Raw genomic sequence first — 17,544 nt, 5'->3', positions numbered from 1 at the left:
TACTGTAGAGACAGACTTTTATTCAGAGTTAGGAAGTACCATATAAGTACATGTTTACTTGGATTTTTCTCAATTTCTCTTAAGCAGTTTTAAGATATTTTATTCCTTCTGTAGGATGGTCTTTCTCAGCTTACTGACAAGTTTCTAGTTTATGTGCTTAAAATTAGTATCATGGCATTTTTTACTTCCATGCTATTCCTGAAGACCTATGTCAGTGGAGCTTTCAGAAGGGAATTTATCTGCCACAATTGTACATCCATTAAACAAAGCTTAAGAACAGACAGTCCTAATGGGGTTTTCATTTATGGATCCTTTGGTGTAGGTTTTCCCAAGGACAATGGTCAACATTAATTAAAACATCTTGAAGTCTATAAACCGCAGTTACTTCTAGGTGAGATACAGTGAAGAGCTTTGAAGTATCACTTGAAAAAAGAGGATGTAGGAAATTTCCACTTTCTCACTGCTTTCACGCAGATATCACTTTAAAGCAAGTGTTCTTCAGAATCACCATGATTAACACAATTCATTGCTCTAAAGAATGAATGTTTTATATTTTCAATTTGTTACACAAGAGAAGAAAAGGAGAGGCCTTATTATAAATGTGGTAGCTGTCATATTGCCTGCATATCTGGGGTCGGGAGTCTCTCTTGAACCACTCCTGAAGTGATAAGAAGGTGTGCAAATTATGGGTTTGTTGTGTGTTTCCAATAGGCATATGGGAATATGCGTATGTGACATGAATAAAGATGTCACTTTGGATTAGTGAGATTGTCAGATATTTTCTTCTAGGTTGGACACCGAGGGACAATGAGAGATTATCCCGGCTTTAGCGCATCAGTGGACGCTGAAGCGATTCATAAGGCAATCAGAGGAATTGGTGAGTGATGCTTTGCAATTCCTTTTTTAATGTTGAAGCACATCACGAAGTTAAAGCTAAAAATGCATGGGTTCAGGTTGCCCAAGTTGCCTTACTCAATTAGAGAAATTATAAGGTACTTTAAAAAATTGTGAAATAACGCGGAAAAGTATAGGGAACCCAGTTTTATTATATCTTAATATTTGCCATGTTTACTTAATATTAAACACTACCGTGACCATCACTGCTACCAACAACCATCATCATCATCATCTCCATAAATCATTATAGATACAGTCCCTGCCGATTCTGCCTGGATCTCATTCCCACCTCATTCCCTAGAGATAAACAGCATTCTAAATTAGAATTTATTCCCATGAAACTTTTAATTCTGTACTCCATATGTATGTACATATTGTTGTGCATGGGCTCAAACAGTATAAATTGAAATCCTACTGTATGTTTTCTTCTGCAACTTGTTTTTTTTGTCCCTTAACATTATGTTTTTGAGATTTATCCGTGTTGATATGTTTAGCTCTAGTTCATTAATTTTTAACTGCAGAATAGTTTATTGAATTATCACATTGTAAGATGGAAATAGTGAGGGAATATTTAAATTGCCTACAATTCTTTTCTATTACAATATAAAAATATTGCATTGAATAGTCATGCTTATGTCTTGTTGTGCACATTTGCTAGCACCTCTCTAGAATATAATGGTTGAAATGTCTGGGTTGAAGGTAATGTTCATCCCCAGATTAACTAGAAATTTTGCCACACTGCTCTCTCAAATAAATATCAAATTAGTATTCCAGCCAGCAATATATGAGACTTCCTCTTTCTCCGTATTCTCATCAGTACTTGCTGCGGTCATCCTATTCAGTTTTTCCAATTGAGTGGGTCTAAAATTGTACCTCATTCTGTATCTGTTTCCTTCCTCCTCCCCATCCCCCATTATTGATGCAGTTAAGCATCCTTTCTTGTTTATTTTCTTCTTTTTCCATGAATTACACCTCCATATTTTTTATCCATTTTTCAGTTGGGTTGTCTTCTTTGTGCTTGGCAAGAAAAAAATTTTAATTTTTAATTTAAAATTAAAAAAATTTTTTTAAAATTTATTTATTTATGGCTGCATTGGGTCTTTGTTTCTGTGCGAGGGCTTTCTCTTGTTGCGGCAAGTGGGGGCCACTCTTCATCGCGGTGTGCGGGCCTCTCACTATCGCGGCCTCTCTTGTGGAGCACAGGCTCCAGACGCGCAGGTTCAGTAGCTGTGGCTCACGGACCTAGTTGCTCCGCAGCATGTGGGATCTTCCCAGACCAGGGCGCGAACCCGTGTCCCCTGCATTGGCAGGCAGATTCTCAACCACTGCACCACCAGGGAAGCCCTAAAATTTATTTTTTAAAATAAATTCTGGATACAAAACTTTTTAAAAAAATTACAAGCTATGAAAATACCTTCTCCAAGAATGTAATTTTCTTTTAATATTGGCTACAGTAACTTTTATCACATACAAGTTTTAAATTTTAGTGAAATTAAGTTTACCAATATTTTTTGTAATGATTTGTACTTATTATGTCTTTTCTATGATGAGCTCATAAAGATATCCTCCTGTATTTTCTCCCCCAAATTTTACAATCTTATTTTTCACACTGAGATCTTTAATCTGCCTGGAATTAATGTTTGTGAATGGCATTTAAATCTAATTTTATTTTATCTCAAGTGGCTATGTAATTGTCCCAGTGCAATCAATTGAAGAGTTCATCCTTTCCACACTGATTGTAATGCCACTGCTGTCCTATAAGTTTTGCTATTTTTCTGCTCTCTGTTACATTCCATTGGTCTGTTTGCCTCTCACTGTCTCAACATAACATTGTCATAATTACTATTATTATTTTATAATGACACTTAGTGTCTAGTAGGGCAAGAGATTTTCTTGGCTCTTTGCCCTGTCCTATGAATTTGAGGGTCAGTTTGTAAAGTTCCATGAATTATACTATTAAGGTTCATAATAGTAATTATACTATTACTATCAGTGTAATATTATTGTATTTCTGCCTGTTTAGGTTTTTTTTCATCGCTATTTTTAAATGAAAGTTATTTCTTTGTCTATCTCTTTGATTGCCTATTTAAACACAGGGTTGAATAGACTTTTCCATGAAGTTAATGTCAATTTGAATGAATTAATGGTCTTTAAATTCTATCGCTTGTCTTTCTTCCTTAACATTATGTTTCTTCACGAATTTACACATTTTGGTTTGCAGGCCCAGTTTGTTTTTTTTTTTTTTTTTTTTTTTTTTTTGCTGTGTTGGGTCTTCGTTTCTGTGCGAGAGCTTTCTCTAGTTGCGGCGAGCGGGGGCCACTCTTCATCGCGGTGCGCGGGCCTCTCACTAACGCGGCCTCTCTTGTTGCGGAGCACAGGCTCCAGACGCGCAGGCTCAGTAGTTGTGGCTCACGAGCCTAGTTGCTCCGCGGCATGTGGGCTCTTCCCAGACCAGGGCTCGAACCCATGCCCCCTGCATTGGCAGGCAGATTCTCAACCACTGCGCCACCAGGGAAGCCCCCAGGCCCACTTTGAGAAGGAGGTTTTTGTTTGTAAGCACTACTCCCAACACTGAAACCAGGCGTCATGGTGGCATTTGCCTTAGGGACGTGTCAGATCCAGCCTCTGAACCATGAGACATCTTGGTTTAATTTCTGGTCTTGAGCATGTGCAGAAATAAGAGAGGAGAAATTGCCTGGCGTACAACCTACATGTAACTGTGGGTAGTTAGTTATGTCTGGAGTCTAGTGGCAAAGGGTATAGAGATGCAGAGAAGGGGTAGAAAATTAGAATATGAGGTGGGAGCTAGGTCCTAATTAACTGGTGCACAAGCTAAGGGGCTTAAACTTCATCCTGAAGGTTACAGAGAATCATTAGGATTTCAACCAAGGGACTGACATGATCTGATGCATTAAAAAAATTTACTTAGAAAAAAAATTTACTTAGGCAGTAATATACAGTATAAATTATAAGGGGGTCAAGTTAGGAGGCTATTGAAGTTTCTAGGTAAAATATGATGAGTGCACAGTGGCAGAGAAGAGGACAAATCCAAGAGATGCAGGTGATTGTTACAATGTAGAAAGTAAGGAAGAGAAAGGAGTCTAGGATGACTCCCAGGATCTTTGGTTGGATGACTGCATCTATAGTGGTGTCATTGGTGAGGGAACATAGGATGAAAGAAAAGTTAGAGAAGAAATAGAATGAATCCAACCTGGAGCAACTGAGTTTGAGATACTTGTAGTTGGAGGTGTCTAGTCGTGACCAACTCAGATACCTTTATAGGTCCAAGTTGATAATCAGACTCACAGGGCACAATGAGGGTTAATCTAGCTCTGTTTACTTAACTATGCAGAAGAATACAAGACCAAAGACCCAGTGGGGCAACATCTGTCACCAGGAGTCCCAGCAGCTAATCAAGTACACTGTTTCTTTTGCCCCATCATTCACGTAGAGTGTGTACCACTGCCATGGGTGTGTGGAGCCAAGGTGTGTGTGGGTCACCTCAACACAGGGAAGTTGAGCCTTGAATTCCAGTGGATCTTTTATACCATTCTAGTCATGCAGGCCCAAGACAGAAGCCAACTCACAGCCCCCAACCCAGGGGCAGTCCTCTACCGCAAAGGAGCAGACACAACTTCTTACATTATCTTAATACTATAATTACCAAAAAAATAGTGACCTGGAGGTTGTTTTCAGGCAGGCCAGCATCAGCCCTTTACATGTACTTACAACAGGTGGTTAAGTATATGGGTCTGAAATGCCTGAAAGAGGTATGGACCACTGATAGAAATAAACGTTTTGGATTAAGAGGTTTGGGTTCAGATTCTTGCTGGGCCACTTAAAAGCTGCCTGACTTTGGCAAGTGAGGTAAGTTTTCTAAATGTTAGTGTCTTTATCTTTAGAACAGCTTAATCATACCTACTGCCCAGGTCCCTGTGAATATTAACTATGACAATGAATAAAAGGTGCCTAGTATGTGGTAGGTTCTTGATAAATGTCAGTTCCTTTATTCTAGAGGAAAAAAAATGACTTTTTATATCAAATATGGAGATAGAAAGATAAAAGGTGATAAGACAGTAACTGAACCTCAGAAGGATGAAAAACCCTACTTCAAAAGCAGTATGGGACTTCCCTGGTGGCACAGTGGTTGAGAATCTGCCTGCCAATGCAGAGGACACGGGTTCGAGCCCTGGTCTGGGAAGATCCCACATGCCGCGGAGCAACTAGGCTCGTGAGCCACAACTACTGAGCCTGCGCGTCTGGAGCCTGTGCTCCGCAACAAGAGAGGCCGCGTTAGTGAGAGGCCCGCGCACCGCGATGAAGAGTGGCCCCCGCTCGCCGCAACTAGAGAAAGCCCTCGCAGAGAAACGAAGACCCAACACAGCCAAAAATAAAATAAATAAATTAATTAAAAAAGAAAAAAAGCAGTATGTTCTTTGTGCTACTTCCTCTGTCTGATATACGGATGGGAATATTTGGGCAATGATGGTTTTCTTCCCCCTAAACTATCCAAATAAAGTTAATTTTCTTTTCCAAAAGCCAGGCAATCAAAGAAATAAAGATGCCAACCTGGTAAGACCTGGAAATTAAAAATTAAAATGCCTTCCTCTCTGCATTTGTTTCAGACCATTAATCATTTTTCTTTTGTTCACAACAGATATTAAGCATATTTGAGTTCATGGTGAATGCAATTATTTTCGTGTTTCATTTAGGAACCGATGAGAAAACGCTCATTAGCATTCTGACTGAGAGGTCGAATGCACAGCGGCAGCTGATTGCTAAGGAATATCAAGCAGCATATGGAAAGGTAAGATTTCATTAACATAACAGGCAGTAAAGGGCTAATCACTAATGGATCGAGGCTGCTGCCATATGATTGTGCCCACGGATCTTTTGTTTCAGGCCAAGTGTAACAGAAAGTACCCTGTGTATCCAGTCAACAGCCGGGAATAGGAGTCCTGGTCTCTTCCCTTAACTGTCTGAATGGCCTTGGACATGTTATTTGATCTTTCTGGGCCTCAGTTATCTGAGGTCTTCACCTGTTGAATAAGGAGAGTTGCCTTGGATCAGTGGCTATAAACCGGGAATGACTTTGCTCCCCAGGGGATAGTTGGCAATGTCTCCAGACATTCTGATTATCACAACTGGTGGTGGCGGGGGGGGGGGGGGGGGGGTGGGGGGGGGGTGGGGGGGGATGTTTCTGGTATCTCGTGGGTAGAGGTCAGGGATGTTGCTAAACATCCTGCAGTGCACAAGACCGTCCCCCACAATAAAGAACTATCTGATCAATTATCTGATAAATCCTGTCTTAGATGATCTTTAATTTCTCTTCCAACTTTAATATGTTTACGTAATTATAGACTGATATTTTTTTTAATTTGTTCGGCAGATGAATATTTCTTCAGTACCAGAAACTATACAAGAACTATTCAAGAACATTTTGTGTGTCTTTTCCAAGCAGTTTATTTGTTCAGTAATAAACTACTGTGTGTCAGGAGTGGGGTACTACTCTAGGTCAGGAGATATTCTAGACATTGGAGATTCACTGGAATAAAAAGCAGAGCCGCCTCTCTTTAATGGACCTAACATTCTATTAGAAAAATAATAAATATATAAATAAAACAAATTCAGATATTGGTAGGTGCTATGAAAGAATTTAAATGGATGATATGCTAGAGAATGACTGGTGAATGGCTCCTTTAGATCATGTGGTGAAGAAACGTCAGTGACAGGTTGTTACCTTACTCTCAATGAAGACTAAACAATACTCAGGCTTCTGCTCTGCTTCATCTGGGGAAGAGCATTTCAGACAGAACGTCCAGCAAATGCAAGAGCCCTGAGGCAAAAACAAGCTGGGAGTACTTAAGAAACAGGAAGAGTCCTAATATGGCAGGAGTGTAGACAGTAAAGGGTGACAGAGGGAAGAGATGAGGTTGAAGAGAGGCTTAGGACATGCTGGACCTTGGGGTCTTGGTGCAGAGTTTAGATTTTATTCTAAGAGCAATAGGGAACAATTGGAGGTTTATAAGAAAGGAAATACTATAACCTAATCTATATTTTTTGAAGATTATTTTAGCTTCTGTGGCTAATGAACTGTGTAGGGGAAAGGGTGGAAACACAAACCAATCAGGCTATTGGGTCCAGAACTGAGAGTGTGTAGTGACCATCCAAGGCAGCTGAGGCATCACCTGACAGTGTTCTCCGAGCCCCTGGGCTCCATTAAGACACCCTTCTCTGTGTTCCCTTTATTAGATACTTAATATATTATGTTGAAATTTAACTTTGACTATTTCTGTTTTTCTCATTGGGGAGTAACGTCCTAGGGGTAAGGATTGTGTCTAACTCACCAATTAAGTGCCTAACACAGAGCAGGCGCCCCATAAACTTTTGTCAACTTAACTGAATTGCCAAGCTTCTGGGCAAGGCAGCATACTCATGTACAGGGATTGTGAGTGATCCATTGGCCTTTCAGGATTTCCAAAATATGGAGGAAGGATGGAGCTGAAGGGTGACAACCATGTCTCACAGTGGGACAGAATGAGAGCATGTGAAGTAAGATTCAGTTGGAAAGGCTTGGGCTGAGGACAGATGGGGGTGGAATTTAGCATTTGGAGAGGAAACACCCCGTGATGACTACAGTGGCTCCATCCCATTTGTTTCGGCAGGAGCATGCCCCAGCTGGGCCCCCAAGTGTCATGGAAGATGTTGGTCTGTACCCACATTGTCATAGCAGTCTGGGAGGCTTCCAGCCTCTGTTTCAGGGCTGAAAATAATCAAGAGCAGGAAAAATAATTATTCAATAACACTCCTTTGGATATTAAAAATGGAAACCATGTTACTTGCCTTCAAGCAGAGGAGATGGACCGTACTTATGTAATGTATGAAAACACTGCTGAAGGAGAGCATCAATAAGTAAGGTCCCCTATTACCACATTTCGGGTTTCCCCTGTTGTTGTTGCCAGAAAACTGCTTTTGATGCCTCCTAGTTCCACGCTCTCACCAGAGGCAAATGACCAAGCACTGTCTTCCCTCCCCTTTTCCCTTCAAAACTCTTTGGCAGTTACCGAGAAGCAAGGCAGGATTAGAGCACCTCCCAGTGAAGCTGGGTGTGAATTATGGGGCTCCTCCTCCCCTTCCTCTTCCCTCACCCCAACCCAAGCATTGAGAGCATCAAGGGCCTGGGAAATGCATTTTAATACACAGTTCCTATCTGTGGCCCTCAGAGAACCTTCTCCACTGGCTTCCCTTCAGAAAACCGTCTATAAAACAGAACATTTTGGAAGTGAACATAAAATGCAGACTAATATCCATAGAAATATTTTCACCATTTCTGTTTATCTCCTGTGGATGGGCATGTTTTTGTCTGAATTCATACATTCATGTTCGTCTTTCACTAGGTGACTTTGGAGGAAGAGAAAGGAGAAGTATTTCATACTTTTCTCTTTGGGTTTTTTTTTTTAATTTTAGGAACTGAAAGATGACTTGAAGGATGATCTCTCTGGCCACTTCAAGTGTCTCATGGTGGCCCTTGTGACCCCACCGGCAGTGTTTGATGCGAAACAGCTGAAGAAATCCATGAAGGTATGAGACCTACACAAGCTGTTTCTGCCCAGCATTTGATTATCAGAAAGAGTGACTTTCTTCTGGTGCACACTTGAGATATGGGTGTAAATGTGATGGATTTGGAGATTCTGTGCTCTCCAATTAGTAGAAAACCCTGAAATGGGAAGCAGTTGTGGAACCTTAAGCCCACATGTTCCTGGCCTGAAAGGATACGGTCAGAGCCTAATTTTGTTTGTTTTTTGACCTGAGGTGTCAAATTCTTTATTTTGTTGTTATTGAGTCAACGGCACCATTATTAACCCCATTGTTTAGGTCAAAAACCTAGAACTATCCTTGATCCCTTGCCTTCTCTCATGCTTCAAAGCTCCCAAATCTATCAACAAGCCCATTAGCTCCACTCCAGAGTCCATCAAAAATGTGTGCATGTCCCTCCTTCCAGATCCATTGCTTTCATTCTTGTTTAACCACTATCATCTCTTGACTGGACCATATCAATATCCCCGGAACTGGTCCCTTTGCCTCTATTTTTGCCCTCCTCAAATCCATTCACCACAGAATAGCCAAAATTATTTCTATAAAGTTACTTTTAGAATCAGATTATACTATTCACCTGCATAAATCTCCAATGGTTTTGACTACTGAACATCCAAACTCCTTATCATGACCTTCATCACCCAACAGAGTCTGGCTCCTGTCTATCTCTACGGCTTTTTAAAATTCTATCTGTATCAGTCAGGATTCCCCAGAGAAGCAGAACCAGTAGGCAGGAGGTATAGAGTAAGAGACTGATTGCAAGGAATTGGTTACACGATTATCCAGCTTGCTAGGCAAATCTGAAATCTGTAGGGCAGGCTGGAACTCTTAGCACAAGCTGGAGCTCCTGCCCATAGGTAGAATTTCTGCTTTTTCAGAGAAGCCTCAGCTCTGCTCTTAATTAAGGCTTCTTGACTGAATTAGGCTCACGTAGAATATCTAAGGTACTCACCCTTACTTAAAGTCAATTGATAATGGACTTTAGCTACAAAATACCTTCAGAGCAACACTGGATTACAGTTTGATTGAATAACTGAGGACTGTGGCCTGGCCAGATTGACACATAAAACTGATCATCACACCCTCTCCTCTGCTGCCGGCCACCCCAATTCAGTGCTGTAGCTGTACTGGCTTTCTCGCTGCTCCTTGGACATTCTCAGCTTATTCCTATCTTGAGGTCTTTATATGTGACGTTCTTTCCCTCAGGAATGATTTTCTTCCAGATATTTTCTATTCATTCACTCAGTTTAATTTTTTAAATTGCTATCTATTACTATCTAAAATTATCTTGTTAAATTTTTGGTATTTTACATATTGGTATTTTACGTATTTGGTGTTCTGTTGATTTACGTATTATTTTTTTTCCATCCAATTAAAAGGCAAACCACCGTCATATCAGGGAACCTCACCACTCGAGGAACCTCCTCTATTCCTAGAGGAAAACCTGCAATGAGATAGGTGCCCAACATATTTGTTGACCGGAAGGAGGGAAAGGAAGGAGTCCAGGTCTGAAGCAAGGCTCTGCCTTCCCATCAGAGACAGGAGATATTTTCTTTTCTGTGGAAGAGGTGTGGGCACCCAAGAAGCAGATGGCAGGACGGAATTAAATGTACAAGAGATTTATTGGGGGAAATCCTTGTGAAGGATAAAGAAAAGACAGAGCAGGGTAGGTGGGGTGAAACTTCTGACTGCAATACAGGTCTGACACCTGTGAAAGGAGAGAGGGAGGCTCAGATAGGAAGAGCCTCAGTCTGTAGTGCTGCTGTAAGAAAGCCACGGCAAGCTGATGGGGAGCCCCTGAGCAAAGGGTGCCCTTTGGAGGGTCCTACATGGGGCAGGAATGGCCCAGCTCCAGCTCCCCTTCCATGCGCAGTCATGGCTGAGAGCAGCCTGGAGAGAGCATGACCTTAGTGTGAACTGTGTGACAGATCCAAAGGTGTGGCAGTTGGAGGCTGCCAGCTAACTACATTCTTGGCAGTATATTCTCTTGACATGAAATCTCAGCAGTGCATTTCTATGGCTGCCACGTGGCGGACAGTTGAGCAGGTGAAATGGTAAGAATTAGATTCGCCAGCAAGGATTAGAAATGTTTCCGTCTTATGTAAAAGAATTCCAAAGGAAGCAACCCAGAGCTGGGTATCGTGGCACCATCATTATCAGACCTTCAGGCTTGAGGTTCTGCCATCTTCAGCCTGTAGATTCCGCTTCTTGGCTAGATGGCAGCTCAACATCCAGCCATTATATCTTTATTGCAGTAACTGAAAAGAGTAAGAGACAAAGACGTGTTCATCCTTTCTCTTTAAGGACTCTCTGAAATTGTACGTGATGCTTCACATATATTGCATCGATCAGAATTTAGTTATGTGGATAAACCTAGCTCTAAGGGAAGCTGAGAAATATGGTCTTTATTTGGTTAGCTTTGTGCTAAGTTAAAAAATGGGGGTTCTATGACTAATCAAGGAAGATAAAAGAGATACTGGATCTTCTCAGTTTTGCCCTAAACCTAAAACTGCTCTAAAATAAAGCAGGAGCTTGGGATTAACATACACACATTACAATATATAAGATAGATAACCAGCAAGGACCTGCTGTATAGCACAGGGAACTCTACTCAATAATCTGTGATAACCTATATGAGAAAAGAATCTGATAAAGAATGAATATATGTTTATGTATAACTGAATCACTTTGCTGTACCCCTGAAACTAACACAACATTGTAAATCAGCTATACTCCAATAAAATTTTAAAAAAGAAGAACAACCAAAAAAAGTTTATTTAAAAATAAGTAACTAACGAAATAAATAAATAAGTAATTTGAAAAGGAGAGCTATTGGGGGGAACTAGGAATCTGTCACAGAGGGACAGAATTCAGCCTCTTTTCTTATGCTACATTGGCCTTATTTGGTCAAGTCCTAATGTAAATGGCTTCTGTTGAAGTCTCAGTGTGATTCAGTGACCTCAGTATAAACCAAGACTCAGGAAGCCCTAGTCCCCAAACCAACTAGGCTCATGACATACATTACTGAGGCTTTAAAAATCTCCCTGAATGAAGAGGAGGATCCATGCTGACCAACCAAGTGCATTGGTACAAGTATGGACTCATTCAAAAGAATTGCAGAGCCCTTTCTAAATACAATGACATATTTGAATGCTCACTTTTGGTACTGAATGACATAGGCTTTCCCTTTATAATATTTCTTCCTGGAATTATTCAAAGGAGTTTTACAGTAGAGTAGGACATTTTCTTTAGAAGCTTAATATTGGTTAACTTCAGATGATTCATGTTATTTTAATACTAAAATATATGGAAAATTAGAAAACCACTTTAGAGCAATAGAGGGCCTTATGTTGATTGACTAAAAACTGTTATTTTCACCTGTAGAAATCAAGATGTTAAGACTGCAATGCGTGAAACTAGGTTTTTTTTTTAAAGTGTTCTAAAAATAGATTTCCTTTTTCTTCTTAGGGCACGGGAACAAATGAAGATGCACTGATTGAAATCTTAACCACCAGGACAAGCAGGCAGATGAAGGAGATTGGCCAAGCCTACTATACAGGTGATCTTATTTTCTGCTTACCTTTACCCCTGTTCACACCTATAGGAGCCAATGCTGCTTTTCCCAGAAACCCACCAATCTTTCTTCACAAGTGGTTTTGAGGAGGCAAGACCGTAAAAAGGAAGACACATTCTAAAATGGGCTAAGGACTGTGGATTTCTGAAGAAAATTTTAATATGATCTGAGCTAGGAACTGCTACATAACAATGGCATTAATGCTTTACATTTATAACATTACAGCTATAGTGGATTTCACTCTCAGCAATCACTGCTTAATTGAATCAACCATTTTCATCAATGCAAGACACTCATATCATTGTATATTCATATTATGTGTTAAAAACCACTCATGATTTTTGGGGTGGGAAATTAGATGAACCATTCAGAGGATGTGTTGAACATGTGGCTTCAGTATAATTAGCTAAAGCCCTAAGAGTCTGTTAGCTGTGTAAAAAGTAGAAAGCCCCTGCAATGCAATTCTGACACTAACAACCCACGGTTAGGGTGACTTCACAGGTTAAGGGCCCAGTCCCCACAAAACTACTCTGACTTCAAACACCAGCCACAAGCTCAGGTGTTCCCAGGCCACATGCGCTTCTGACCAAATGGCAACAGATTCTTACTACCCCCTCAGGTTCAATAACTCACTAGAATGGCTCACAGAGCTCAAGAAAGCTCTATACTTACAATTATGGTTTCCTATAAAGAATGTAAATCAAGACTGGTGGAGTGAAGAGATGCATAGGGAAAAGTCTGGGAGGGTCCTGAACGCAGAGCTTCCATGTCTTCAGGATCCATCCCCCTCCCAGCCCAGCCATATATAACTGCCAACCAGGGAAGCTCACTTGATCTGTGGTGTGCAGGGTTTTATTACACAGGCATGATTGACTCCATCACTGGCCATGTGACTGAACTCCATCTTTAGTACCCTCCTCCCGCTAGATGTCAGGCTGATATCATGTGGCTCAAAGCCTTAACCCTTTAGTCACATTGGTTGGTCTTTCTGGTGTGACCAAGCCCCATCCGGAGTCATCTTGTTAGCATAAACTCAGGTGTGGTTCAGGGGCCCCTCCATGAATAACAATGAAATTCTTATTATTGGGGAAATTGTAAGTATTTAGAGGTTAGCTTCCAGGAGCCAGGGACAAAGACCAGCCCAATTCTTATTAAACAACCTCTCCCTGTCACCACCTCCAAGTACCTTAAGGGAGCCATGGTGTCTATGTTTTTGTATCAGGGTGGCCAGCTGTGTATTAGGAAACTTCTGCAATAGGAAAGGTCCAAAAAAGGGATATACCGGCCCCCAGATGGGTGATAAAGAGGTTACTTTGAGAAATTTCCATTAGAAGGTAAATACCTCAATGATAGGTAAGTGACTGTTTTATTGTTGGTATGCTAATGAGGTCTAGTCAGAAAAACAGAAATGCACTAGGTATTTTAACAGAGCGAATTTAATGTAGAGAATTGCTTAAGTACCTTTTTGGAGGACTGAAAAGGCAAAACGGAAACACAGCTCAGAGGTATAATCCTCAAGGCTGGGACGACAAAGGAAGAGATTGGGATTTTCAGAAACTAGAAGCTCAGAGGAGGGCACCACTTTCTGGTGTTGGTACTTCAGGGGCTCAGAGGAGAGGCCCTAGGAACTGGAGTTCAGATCTCTGTGAAGGGGAAGGGCCTCTATCTAGCTGGAGCTACTACCTCCATGGGCATGTAAACAGGTGATTGTTCTAGGAGCCTGGAGCCAACTGCTGCTGTCAGGGTGAAAGCCTGTCACTGGGTTGACACTGATGTGAATCACAAGCCAATGACAGCATGTCCTTCCTTCCTCCTCCTGCCTTCCATCTCATCTCCCTCTACTCCCCCCATTGGTGGAAACTGACAGGGAGGTGGAGGGTGGGGGATGAAAGAGAAATGTTATTTGCAGAGTCCCAACCCCAGCTCCACCAAGCAAGGTATAGAAGGGCAAATTTGGGGTAGATGAGATAATTGCTTAATAATGGGCACAAATGAGTACATTGTAGGTGTTTAACATATTTGGTTCCCTCAGTTCAACAAGATGTACATGTAAAAAAATCATCAGATCCAGGGGCTCTACCCCCAGATGCTGTGTTACTTCCTTGGGTTTCTTAGAAGAGTTACCGCTCCATGAGTTGACTGGCCCCAAGATTCTCCCTGGAGTTCAGCATTTATGTACAAACAACCCTAGGATGTAAGCTCTATGAAGGGGGCGATTTTTGTCATTTTTGCTCACTGCTATATCTCCAGTGCCCAGAACAGTGGGGGATAAATTCAAATATTCATTGAATGAATATCCTTAAGATTGAGATCTGGGATCTTAAGAGCCAAGTGAATGTCTTAGCATTTAGGACTGTTGTTTTGCAAATATGACAAGTGGTCATTGTTCAAAGTTACCAGATGCTCTGGTATCTGGGTGAGTTAAGTTCTCTAAGGCTACAAGGAATTGAACTGCATCTAGGTTCCCTTGGTAAGTAGGGATTCATGATACACAAGAAGTAAAAGAAGGAAATAGTCTCAATCAGGTATAGCCGAGCTGTACAGAGATTCAGGACACAGCTAGGGACTCAGCTGTCTAGTCACTCCCTCAGCATCAGACGTCCACTGCTCCCTGTGCGCATCTTCATCCTAGTAACTCTTTCCCCTCCCTCTCTGCCTCTACTGTTCTTGACACCACCAAGAAACTTCTCTTCCCTTACCACATGACGTTTGTCTACTCAAGGTTTCTATTTGCCCATGGTTTCTGGCTGTTATTCTTGACTTGTGTTTTGTGTCTTATTTCTGGGGGTCTTTCCACTTCTTTGTTACTCTTTTAAAAAAATTCTGGGGCTTCCCTGGTGGCACAGTGGTTAAGAACCCGCCTGCCAGTGCAGGAGACACGGGTTCGAGCCCTGGTCCGGGAAGATCCCACATGCCGCAGAGCAACTAGCCCATGCGCCACAACTACTGAAGCCTGTGCTCTAGAGACCACAAGCCACAAGTACTGAGCCCGTGTGCCACAACCACTGAAGCCCACGAACCTAGAGCCTGTGCTCCGCAACAAGAGAAGCCACCGCAATGAGAAGCCTGTGCACTGCAACCAAGAGTAGCCCCCACTCGCCACAACTAGAGAAAGCCTGTGTGCAGCAACGAAGACCCAATGTAGCGATAAATAAATAAATAAATAAATTTTAAAAAATTCTGTACATCTCACTCCCTAAGAGAAGATTCAGTGGGCTCAGAAAGGCACTATCTAGTAGAGAGCCTTCTTTTGGGCAAAGTTCTCCCACCAGGTCACCTTGTAGACAGCTGGCCACTTATAGGCAGATGCCAGCCCTGATGCAGTCAACTGTAGCAAGAGTGATGGCATCATGTAATGTGCAATGGTGACCCATGCATTAGAAATCCATCAGAGGACCTCTCAACTTGACCCTCGTAAAAGGACCAGGCATATTGAGTGGCTCACACACTACAATGATACAGTAGCACCTAAATGAATAGAGAGCTAAATTCTGGACTCTTTCCGGTATTCTAAAGTTAATGGTGCATGAGAGAACATTGAATCAGGATCAAGAACTCTAAGTTCAGCTTCTGCACTATTAAAACATTGTATCCGTTTTTCTATACCCTGTTGTGTCTCAAAATGCATAAGGTAGTCTTCAACTTGCATCGAAATAATTTTCATATGTTTAGTCTAGTTTCCTGCAAAATACCTGGGGTAGAGGAGAGGCGTGGGAGGCTATGTGAGACTCATGTAGATAATTCTAAAATTATAAAGTACTTCCCCAAATTCTAACAATTGAGAGCTTCATTTTTTTGGCTTGATATTTTTAAACTAAAGAATTTTTTTCATAGAGTGAAGGAAGGAGAGATGTAACAATAACGTGACTATTAGGGAAAGTGATGCCTACTAAATGTTATTATTACTTAGATAAATAATCTGTCTTTATAGTGGATTTTGTTTACTTGAATTGCTCTGGAAAATTATAGATTTCATAAAAAGAGACTTATTAAAATCACGCTGGAAGAATTTCTCTCTCAACACAGTTCTTGCTATTAGATAATCTCACATCACTTTCTATAGTTGTCTTTTACTGATTTGAAAGGACAAGCTTTCATATGACTAATTTTATAGCGGTCTTGAGGGTGATGCAGGTGGAGTTCAGAGAGCCACCTGGTGTCAGCTGCATCCAGGTATACAGTGGCTCGAAGAGAATCACTACTCCATGGGTGGAGCAGAACAGAGATGTAAAATTCAGTGGACACTGCACATCACAGGCTATGCAAAAGGAGCTACAACTATTCAGTACTAAAATGTGCAAACACACAGTTGGCATTTGTTATGGGGAAACAGTATGTTTTCAGGAAGCTTTCTTACTTTTGAGAGCTATCAGATAACACATTCTAACTGTATGCGTTAAGATTAGGGTTAGAGTCAATAAAACAGAAAAATAACAGTGGTTTAAATAAGATAAACATTTATTGATCTCATATGTAGAAGCAGTCTGGAGATAGGCAATTCTAGGACTGGCATGACAGCGCCTCAGAACTTTCAGGAACCCAGGCCCCTTCCTGCTTATTTTTATGCCATCGCTCAGATATAGTCCTGCATAGACCAAGATGGCTGCCCAAGCTCCAGGGATCAATCTACACACCAGGCAGTAGGATGGAGTAAGGGACTAAGATTGGCATGAGCCTTCATTAAGGAGATTTCCCAGCAATGTCACGTAGGTCTGCCTACGTTTCATTGCCAAGAGGAGAGCTGAGAATGTGGTCTTTAAGCTGTGTACATTATATCTTGCTTAAGGCCAGGGTTCTACTCCTATGGAAGGCGGACATAATAGAAATTGGAAGGCAAACTAACAGCTTGCCCATCCTAGCTTTCTCACTATACCTTCCTTAGTGCCTTTGTCAGATAAAATGAACCATGACTTGATCCAGAATGGCAGTTGTTTCTGTTCTTGTGCATCTATCACACCACACACTACAGTAATAGTTACAAGAAGAATGTATCCATATCAGAAGAGCACTAAAAAATTTTTTTAAAAAAGAAGAAACAAGATTTATTTTATCAGGTACTCATTCCTTGCCAATGTTGACATTTTAAGCTTTTCTGTGTTTTACAATGATATTTTTTAGTTCATCAAGGCTTAATTTCAATCTTATCTGGTTTCAGTGTATAAGAAGAGTCTTGGAGATGAAATTAGTTCTGAAACATCTGGTGACTTCCGGAAAGCTCTGTTGACTTTGGCAGATGTAAGGTTTTATTTTTTACTTTTGAAGTCCCCAATAAGCTGCATGGTCAATAATAGTTTCTAGGGTGTTTGAAAATAACCAAAGTGAGACGATGAGATTGCAGTTTTCCTTTTGAAATGATTTGTTCATCTTACATTTGCATTGCCACCACGCAGTATAATATTTAACCATCCTCATAAAGGTATAACATAGTGATGCAACCAAAAAATCTTGTTTTGGTCAGTATATGGATTAAACGTATT

General features: G+C 41.1%; 1 protein-coding gene across 2 annotated transcripts in view; it reads left to right on the top strand.

Moving 5' to 3' along the window:
* ANXA3 (annexin A3) overlaps positions 1–17,544 on the top strand; it is a 55,577-nt gene that overhangs the window by 20,868 nt on the left and 17,165 nt on the right. For both annotated transcript variants that reach the window (XM_059922791.1, XM_059922792.1), the window contains 5 exons: positions 790–877; positions 5,610–5,704; positions 8,365–8,478; positions 11,962–12,052; positions 17,223–17,302. In XM_059922791.1, the coding sequence (XP_059778774.1) occupies positions 790–877; positions 5,610–5,704; positions 8,365–8,478; positions 11,962–12,052; positions 17,223–17,302 (468 nt within the window). The remainder of the gene's footprint in view (positions 1–789; positions 878–5,609; positions 5,705–8,364; positions 8,479–11,961; positions 12,053–17,222; positions 17,303–17,544) is intronic.

Source organism: Balaenoptera ricei, chromosome 5, assembly GCF_028023285.1.
Source record: "Balaenoptera ricei isolate mBalRic1 chromosome 5, mBalRic1.hap2, whole genome shotgun sequence".
NCBI lineage: Eukaryota > Metazoa > Chordata > Mammalia > Artiodactyla > Balaenopteridae > Balaenoptera > Balaenoptera ricei.
This window is presented reverse-complemented; position numbering and strand designations above follow the sequence as displayed.